The sequence below is a fragment of the Hypanus sabinus genome, chromosome 24 (genome assembly GCF_030144855.1).
Source record: "Hypanus sabinus isolate sHypSab1 chromosome 24, sHypSab1.hap1, whole genome shotgun sequence".
Classification (NCBI taxonomy): Eukaryota; Metazoa; Chordata; class Chondrichthyes; order Myliobatiformes; family Dasyatidae; genus Hypanus; species Hypanus sabinus.
The window spans coordinates 24,367,053-24,377,002 of NC_082729.1; the positions used below are offsets into that span (position 1 = coordinate 24,367,053).

Sequence of the window (9,950 nt, forward strand, 5' to 3'; positions counted from 1 at the left end):
CCTCATCTCGACAGAGCAGGAGGCCAAGGATTGTTGTATCGTACTGGAAATTGGGCCAGCTCAAAGAGAGCAGAGATTTGATAGAGTTTTGGAAGGTTATAAAATGCATAGACAGAGAGTATATTTTAACCAGGGTTGTAATGTCCCACACCAAAGCGCATGCATTTAAGAAGAGAGGGCGTAATTCCAAAGGACATATGAGGTGCAAATAGATTACACAGAGAGTGGTTGGCGTCTGGCGTTGCGCAGACTGGATTGGTGGTAAAGAGAAATAGTTTAGACTTTTAAAAGATGTTTAAATCAGTAAATTGGGCTTAATGGAAGGATATCGACATTGCGTAGGCAGAGGGGATTAGATTAATTGGCTATTAATTTACTGATTTAATTGATCCGGTACTTTTTAAGCCGAATGGCCTCTCCCGTGCTGTACTGTTCTACACTTTATGTTCTAAGAGATGAGAAAAAGCGTGCAGGAAAGTCTCAAGCACTGATTATACTTGCAGCCGACCGTCGGCTGTGTCTGTAGTCAAGATCACGTGGTCAGCTGAGTGTCGACGAGGTATTCCGTCAGACATTCCTGTTGGAGGTGGGATTGCGGTTCTGGATCTCATCCTGACGCTCATGCTCGGTGAAGGCCAGCTGGAGCGAGGCAAGCAGGGAGCGCTTGAAGACCTGACGGAAGTCGCTGCCGGCGAAAACGTAGATAATTGGGTTGAGGGCGCTGTTGAATGAGGCCAGGGCTTGAATGAACATCTTCCAGTCCCAACGTTCAAATGGGATTCGTGCGATGATGCAGATTATGAGGGGGAGCCAGCAGATTACAAAGGCGGCGACCGCGATCACGATCAGGCGTATGGGCTTCCTGGGCTTAGTGAACCCCTCCCCGTTCAACCTCCAGCCAACGACGGCGTAGCAACTGATCATAATCACAAAGGGGAGAGCGAAGCTGAAGGCAGCGAAAATCCGCACAGCATAAAAACGACGCTGAAGGAAGTTTACAAGCAGGCTCTTGACAGTGGCTATCACCCAGACCACGAAGCAGGTCACACGTACCCATGCGAGTTTCAGATGTTGCTGGAACCAGATGGGCCGTGTAACAGCCAGACAGCGATAGATGCTGATCAGACATAACAGATATACGCTGGCTAAAGCGTTTAGAAGCAGAATTGGTGCAAACAATGACGCAAGGGTATAAAGGGTATTGCCATTGTCCCCAGAGTGGAGCACGGAAAGGTAGAACATGTACAAGGGGAGACACAGGCAAAACATCAGGTCAGCCGCAGCCAGATTCAGGAAGCACACAGTGTGGGCCTTGCTCTTCATTTTGAAGCCCGTCACCCAGATAACGGTTCCGTTGCCCGGGAAGCCGAGTAGGACTGTGAGGATGAGGATGGCCATTGACATGACGGAAGGTGCTCTCCACTCCATCCTGAATCTGCCGGCCATGGGATTGCGGTGGCTGAGATCCCCAGTGAGCGTCGAATTGTACATTCCCTCGGATAGCGACATTGTCGGATCTGGTGGAGGAAAAATTAGGGAAGTTAGAGTGGTGAAGAATTGAGCGAAAAGCTATTGAGGGGGGAAGGAGAGAGTGAAGAAGGAAGGAGACCACACGGAACAGAAACAGATCACATAATGTGGCAGTGATGGCGGGATAAGTCTGCTAACGCACAGAGACCACAGCCTTCTTTTATTACTCGCCGCTGGACACTAACCGCCCAGAAATATCAAACACCGTATGGTGGCTGCTCATGTTTTAGTTTTCCCAAGTGAAACAAAGTCACACGAAGGCTTTCTCTGTGTAGGATATTCACCTGAACGTCCCGGTTCTGTGGATCCTGGATCAGCCTCTGCAGACAGGATAATTTTACACAGGACTCGAGTGATGCGGTTACTACAACCACTAATAGTAGTTCCCGTGACCGTGTGGGTTTGCTCCGGGTACTCCGGTTTTCCCCACGTTCAACAGACGTACTAGTTATGAGGTTATTTGGTCATTGTGAAATATCTTCTGATAAGGCTACTGTTCAATAGGTTGGTTGTTGGGCGGTGCGGGCTCGTAGGGCAGAAAATGCCTGTTCCACGTGAGTCTCTAAATACAGTATATGCCTAAAACGTTGGCAGAGTATTGTTGAATGCGAAGGAATACAACACAGAAATATTCCACAATATTAGTCCGAAACAACTAAATTAGTAGTCACATGGCCAATATGTGAATCGCGTCTGCCGACACAATGTCCAATTCCCTCACAGTCATGTGGCCATCCAAATGTCTCTTGAAAACCTCAACGTTTCTGCCACCACTACCACCTCAGGCAGTGCATTCCCGCTGGTTACATCTCCTTTGATCTCACCCCTTCTCAACTTAAACACATGTCCTGGACATTTCAACCCTGGAAAAAGAGATACTGCCAGTCAATGCCTCTCATAACCTTATAAACTACTTGTACAGGTACAAACAAGTTTTATGAACTCAGCAGGTTTGGTAGCATTCTTTGAAATGAGCAGTCAGCGTTTAGGGCCGAGACCCTTGCTCAGGACTGAAGAAGGAGGGGCACGAGCCCTACAAAGAAGGTAGGGAGAGTGTGGGAAACCAATCAGAGGAAAGATCAAGGGGTGGGGGAGGGGAAGCAGGTAGGAATTAGGCAGGAGAAGTGAAGAAGGAATCTAAGGGAAAAGCTCTATGGGTAGCAGAAGAAGGCAGAATTATGAGAGAAGTGATAGGCAGCTAGGAGACAGAGTGAAAGTGTGATGGGGGAAGGGAGAGGGAGGGAATTGCCGAAAGTTGGAGAATTCGATGTTCATACCAAGGGGTTGGAGACTACACAGATGGTACATGAGTTGTTGCTCCTCCAACCTCAGTTTGCCCTCATCATAGCAGTAGAGGAGGCCATGTACGGCCATATCCGAATGGGAATGTGAAGCAGAGTTGAAGTGGTTGGCAACCGGGAATCCTGTCTGTTGTGGCGGACGGAGTGGAGGTGCTCGACAAAGCGGCCCTCCATCTGCCTCGGGTCTCGCCGCTGTCGAGAAGGCCGCAGCGGGAGTGCCGGGTGCAATAGATTAAGCCAAAAGACTCACAAGTGAAGTGTTGCCTCACCTGGATGGACTGTTTGGAGCCCTGAGTGGTGGTAAGACAGTAGGTGTAGGGACAGGGGTAGCACTTGTGCTTGCAGGGAAAAGTACCTGTGGGGAGGGACGTGTGGATCAGGCAGTCGCGGAGGGAATGATCCCTGCAAAAAGCAGAGAGGGGTAGAGAGCGAAAGATGTCCTTAGCGGTGGGGTCCTGTTGAAGATGGCGGAAGTTGCGGAGGGTAATATGCTAGATCCAGAGGCTGGTGGGGTGGTAGGTGAGGACAAGAGGAACATGGTCTCTTTTGTGGAGACGGGAGGATGGGGTGAGGGCTGAAGTGCGGGAAATGGAGGAGATGCGGGTGAGAGTATCGTTGGTGACGACAGAAGGGAAAGCACGATACTTAAGGAAAGAGGACATTTGAGATGTCCTGGAACGGAAAGTCTTATCCTGAGAGCACATGCGGTGGAGTCGGAGGAAGTGGCAATAGGAAACAGCATTTTTACATTTCTGTGAAAAGGTATAATCAAGGGAGTTATGAGCTTCAGTGGGTTTATAGAAGATATAAGTGGGAAGTCTATCTCCAGAGATGGCGACCGAGAGTTCGATAAAGAGGAGAGAAGTGTCGGAGATGGACCAAGTGAATTTGAGGGCTGGGTGAAAGTTAGAGGCAAAGTGGATGAAATTGACGAGCTCCGCATGAGTGCAGGAAGCAGCACTAATGTCGTCGTCAATGTAGCGAAGGAAAAGCTGTTGAGCAGTACCAGTATAAACTGCTTCTACCACTGCTCCACTCCTGCCATTACTAGAATTAGCAATGCTATTGCTACAAGTACATTGTGGAAAGATCCCGTTGTTCGAGCAATTTTCTCAATTGCACCAATAATTTTTGCATCCCTTTTAAACTGTGACCCTGTATGTCTCATCTATTCATGTCCCTGCAAAAATATCTCTGAAACCTTGTTATTGGATATGATTTTTGCCATTCCGGCAGCCACGTTGAAGATGTCAACTGCTTCTAGACGACATGATTGGCACAACTCTGCTGCTGTGCAAACGAATTGAGTTCAATTCACACCTCTGTCTGTAGGGAGTTGAGAAGTTGTCCCGAGAATACATGGGTTTACATAGAAACATAGAAAACCTACAGCAAAATACAGCCCCTTCGGCCAACAAAGTTGTGCCGAACACGTCCCTATCTTACAACTTACTATGCTTACCTGCAGCCCTCTATTTTACTGAGCTCTATGTACCTATCTAAAAGCCTCTTAAAAGACCCTATCGTTTCCTCCTCAACCACTGTTGCTGGCAGCCCATTCTACGCACTCACCACTCTGTGAGTGAAAAAGACTTACCCTTGACATCTCTTCTGTACCTACCCCGAAGCACCTTAAACGTATGCCCTCTTGTGGCAAACATTTCAGCCCTGGGATATATGCCTCTGACTATCCACACGATCAATGCCTCTCATCATTTTGTACACCTCTATCAGGTCACCTCTCATCCTCCTGCTCTGCAAGAAGAAAAGGCCGAGTTCACTCAACCTATTCTCATAAGGCATGCTCTGCAAACCAGGCAACATCCTTGTATGTCTCCTCTTCAACCTTTCTAAGGCTTCCTGCAGTGAGGCGACCAGCACTGAGCACAGTACCCCAAGTGGTGTCCAACCAGGGTCCTCTATAGCTACAACATTACCTCTCAGCTTCTAAAATCGCAGCTGCTTTGAGGGTCCTATGGACCCGGAACACAAGATTACTTCGAACCTCCACAATGCCAGAAGTCTTACCATTAATATAATATTCTGCTGTCATATTTGATGTACCAAATTGAACCACTTCACACTTATCTGGGTTGAACTCCATCTGCCTCTTCTCAGCTCAGTTTTGCATCCTATCAACGTATCGCTTTAACCGCTGACACCACTCCACTCTATCCACAACACCCCCAAACTTTTGTGTGATATGAAAATTTGCTAATCTATCCCTCCATTTCCTCATCCAGGTCTTTTATAAAAATCACGGACAGTAAGGGCCCCAGAACAGATCCCTGTGGCACTCCACTGGTGACAGTCCTCCACGCAGAATATAACTTGTCAACAGCAACTCCTTGCCTTCTGTGGGCCAGCCAGTTCTGGATCCAGAAAGCAATGTCCACTTGGATCCCATGTCTTCTTACTTTCTCAATAAGCCTTGCATGGGGTACCTTATCGAAAACCTCGCTTAAATCCATACACACGACATCTGCTGCTCTTCTTTCATCAATGTGTTTAGTCACATCCTGAAAAAAATCAATCAGGATCGCAAAGCACGACCTGCCCTTTGCAAAGTCATGCCGACGACTAATGATCATATTATACCTCTCCAAATGTTCATAAGTACTCCTTCTCAGGATCTTCTCCATCAACGTACTAACCGCTGAGGTTAGACACACTGGTCTAGAATTTCCTGGACTATATCTACTCCTTCTCTTGAATAAAGGAGCAAAGTCCGCAACCTTCCAATCCTCGGAAACGTAACTTCCGTCCCCATTCATGATGCAAATCCTGGCGATTTATCCAACTTGATTTCCAAATGCTCCAGCACATCCTCTTCCTTAATATCTACATGCTCACGCTTTTCAGTCTGCTGGAAGTCATCACTACAATCACTAAGATCTTTTTCCCATACTGAATTCTGAAGTAATGTAATCATTCAGTACCCCTTCTATTTTGTCCGTTTCCATGCACATTTTCCAACTGTTTTATTCGATAGGTCTTGTACTTTCACGTCTTGTACTCTGGTTCTTCACATATTGGTAGACAACCTTGCGGCTTTCCTTAATTCTGCCCACCAATGCCTTCTTATAGTCCCTTCTGACTCTACTAATTTCTTTCTTAAGTTCGTTTCTAGTAGCCTTATAGTCATCGAAATCTCTAACATTACCGACCTCCCCGAACGTTATGTAAGCTTTTCTTTTGATCTTCACTAAATTTATAACAGCCTTTGTACACCACTGTTCCTGTACCCTACCATAACTTCCCTGTCTCATTGGATCGTACCTACACAAAGCTTTATACCAATATCCCCTGAATATTTGCCACATTTCTTCCGTACTGTTCCCTGGGAACATTGAACATAGAAGGTAGAATAGTACGGCCAATTCCAGGCCCTTCGGCCCACAATGGTGTGCCGACCCTCAAACCCTGCCTCCTCATCTACATGCTGTGTCAAGATACCGTGCTGAGCACACCTAACAAACTCCAATCCAACTAAACCACTCGCTCTAGGGAGATGTCAATTAATTCTGGGGAAATTAAAATCTCCAATCCCGACAACTCTGTTATTTTTACACCTTTCCAGGATCTGTTTCATTAGCTGCTGCTTGATGCCCCTGTTACTATTCTGCAGCCTATAAAAGCGCCGAGTAAATTTAGTGATCTCTTCCTGTAACTAACCTCCACCCACAGAGACTCCGTGGACAACTCCTCCATGGCTTCCTCGTTTTCTGCAGCTGTGAGAGATACTACTTCTAATCAACAGTGCCATGCCCACCTCTTTTGCCTCCCTCCCTGTCCTTTCTCAAACATCTAAACGCAGCATCTGAAGTAGCCATTCCTGTCCCTGAGCCATCCAATTCTCTGTAATGGCCACCTCATCATATATCCAAGTACTGATCCAAGCTCTAAGCTCATCCGCTATGTTCACAATACTCCACCATTAAAATTAACACATCTCAAAGCCTTCTGTCTGAGCGCGCCCCTGCTCTATCACCTGCCTATCCTCTCTCTCGCTAGTTCCACAAGGTTTCTCTATTTGTGATCTAACATCCTCTTCCCCAGTCTCTTCAGCTCGTTTCCCACCCACAACAATTCTAGTTTAAACTCTGTCCAGTTGCAATAGCAAACATCCTGGCCAGGATATTGGTCCTGTGCAACCAATATCTTTTTGTACAGGTCACGCCTGCCCCAAAAGATATTACAATGACCGAGAAATCTGAATCCCTGCCCCTGCAGCAACCCCTCGACCATGCATTTATTCTCCACCTCATCCTATTCCGATTCTGAATGTCTTGTGGCAAATTCAGTAATCCTGAGATTACTACCTTTGCGGTCCTGTTTCTCAACTTCCTTGCTAGCTCCCTGTAGTATTTTTTCAGGACCTCTTCCCTTTTCCTACCAATGTCATTGGCATTGATATGTACCACGACCTCTGGCTGTTCTCCCTCCTACCGCAGAATATCTTGGACGCGAAACGAAACATCTCGGACCCTGGTACCTGGGAGGCAAACTACCGTCCAATTTTCTTTCTAGCGTCCAGAGAATCGCCTGTCTGACCCGGAAACTATAGTGTCCCCTATCACTAATTCCTTCTTTTTCGCTTCGCTATCCTTCTGAGCCACAGGGCCAGTCTCTGTGCCAGATGAACGTCCACTGCCACTTCGCCCAGGTAGGCTATCCCCCCTTATCCCCTACAGTTCTCAAACAGTAGTACTTATTGTCAAGGTGTACAGCCATAGGAGTGCTCTCTAATACTTGACTTTTCCCCTTTCATCTTCTGAATGTGACCCACTAGTCAGTCTCCCGATGCTGCCGTATGACCACCTGCCAAGAACACCTGTCTACCATTTCTGGGTGTTTCGGTTTCTGCGCACGTCAGAAACCGGGCGGTAAGTCGGTAAGAGATAAGGGCTGAGCTGGCCATTAGTCCTGCCGAGACTGCTCCGCCATTTTCCTTCTCAGTCCCAATCTCCTGCCTGCCCAACCCTGTATTCCACCGTGCCCTGACCAATTAATATTAACATTTGGTTTATAAATCCATTAATATACAGCATGCTGTTTCAATTAATGCACCAACATCATCACATTCTGGCTTTAGAAAGTCCTCATAATACCCCTTCTAAAAGGACGGCCCACTATTCTGAAGCTTTGGCCTACTGCACCACAGGAAACATCTACACCGCATGTAATCCATCGAGGCATTTCAACATTCGACAGGTTTCTATGAAGACACCTCTCATTTTTCTGAATTCCAGTGAGTAGAAGCTCATGACCATGAATCTGTCCTCATATGACAAGCTTTTCAACCTCAGAAGTCCTGAGACGCCAATATGCTAATTCATCACATGGGTGTAATTGGGGGCCGCCGTCTCATAGGGCTGGAAGTGTTGGTTGTGTTGTATCTCTAAATCAAATAAAAAAAATATTTTTTTAAAAAGCCTGTCCCTTATATTGTCTCCTTCCCTCAAGATAAATACAAGCGTTATCTTCAATTTTGTTCTTCCCATCGGACTGCTTATTCGATCTCTGTATACGATATCTCATTTTCTCCTGTCAGGTAATCCGTCAGCGTTCTTCGATCGCATGGAAAACAACCCCATTCTCTCTAATCTCTGATGTTCTCCTCACTGAACTGCATGTTACCAATCCCACTGCCCTGCCTTCATTGGGTAACTGAGTTATCTCCTGAAAAATCTCCCGAAAGTTGGAAGGCAGGGTTTCTTCCGCAACACAACCACACCTGTGATACCTGATCAGACGCCACTTTTCCAAATTAATGTCAACCCCGTGGAAATTCATCTTACCTTTCCCTGGAATCTCCAGCTCTGTCTCCGGTCTTCAGCAGTTTTGGACACTTGCATTCAAACGATAAATTCAAACATTAAATTGCGCACGGAACTAATCTCGTTCAGGACCTGCACAGCGACGGACGGCGGTATTTCTCGGCTGTTCCAGGTACAGCGAGAAGTTGCGTCTTGTGGGGAAATTGGATGCTGGTTTGTGGAGTCTTGGTTCCAATGAGCAGAAGAAATGAGTCAATCCACTTCGGAATAGACTTTCTGGGTTTGGAGTTCCAAGAAGCTGAATATGAGGAAGTTGACATGTTGGCATTATGAAATAATAGTTTACTCAGACAGCAGTGGGGAACAAAACATTTCCTTTTTTTTCTGGGAAGTAACTTAAATAGAAATGCCACTTTGTTTATTTCTGTCTGACATTCTGCAATGGTACAGTGCAGAGGGAGTTTCCTTCTGAAATAAACCCGATCTTGTTCAGATGACTTATTTACATCAGAGCTTTCACGCATTTCCAGAACGTTCTCTCTCGGGATAGCGCATTCACAAACTTCATGCAATTATCTTCCACAGTAAACATTGATATGCAAAATACTTAATCAGCTGCTCCGAATTGTCCAGGTCCCCCATTAGTAGTTCTCCAGCATGTTTTTGCAGTGGTCCAATCTGACTTCTCTCGCCTCTCTTTTACACATTATGTATCTGAAGAAACATGTCGTAACCCTTTTAATGATGTCTCGCCTAGCTTCGTATTACATTTTGACTTTGTAGCGACTACTTAGTGCTTTCTGTTGGTTTCTAAAAGCTTCCTAATTTACTAAATTTCTAGTCACACTTGCTGTATAATCTCGCCTGTGTTTGCCTTTAAGTTGACTTTGACTTCTCTTTTTCGTCAGAATTCTATTTACTCTGCTTTAATACTAATACATTTTCGTTTATTTTCTCTTTCGCAGTGAAATTCGTTTACATGATAGAACATGGAACATTACAGCGCATTTCAGGCACTTCGGCCCACAATGTTGGACCGACCCTCAAACCCTGCCTCCTAATATAACCCTCCAATCTAAATTCCTTCATATATCTGTCTAGTAGTCTCCTAAACTTCAATAGTGTTTAGGAGACTCCACCACTGACTGAGGCAGTGCATTCCACGCACCAACCACTCTCTGAGTGAAAAACCATCCTCTAATATCCCCCTTAAACTTCCCTCCACTTACCTTAAAACTATGTCCTCTTGTACTGAGCAGTGGCGCCCTGAGGAAGAGGCGCTGCCTGTCTACTCTGTCTATTCCTCTTAATATCTCCTACACCTCAATCATGTCTCCTC

General features: G+C 46.1%; 1 protein-coding gene across 1 annotated transcript; it reads right to left on the reverse strand.

Moving 5' to 3' along the window:
* Nucleotides 1–567: 567 nt before the first annotated feature.
* LOC132380706 (C3a anaphylatoxin chemotactic receptor-like) lies at nucleotides 568–1,509 on the reverse strand. The gene has a single exon (XM_059949694.1). The coding sequence runs from the start codon at nucleotides 1,507–1,509 to the stop codon at nucleotides 568–570; it is 942 nt and encodes a 313-aa protein (XP_059805677.1).
* Between the last annotated feature and the right edge of the window lie 8,441 nt (nucleotides 1,510–9,950).

Excerpts from the sequence above, each read along its gene's own strand:
- LOC132380706 (XM_059949694.1), bottom strand. The coding sequence starts at position 1,509 with ATGTCGCTATCCGAGGGAATGTACAATTCGACGCTCACTGGGGATCTC.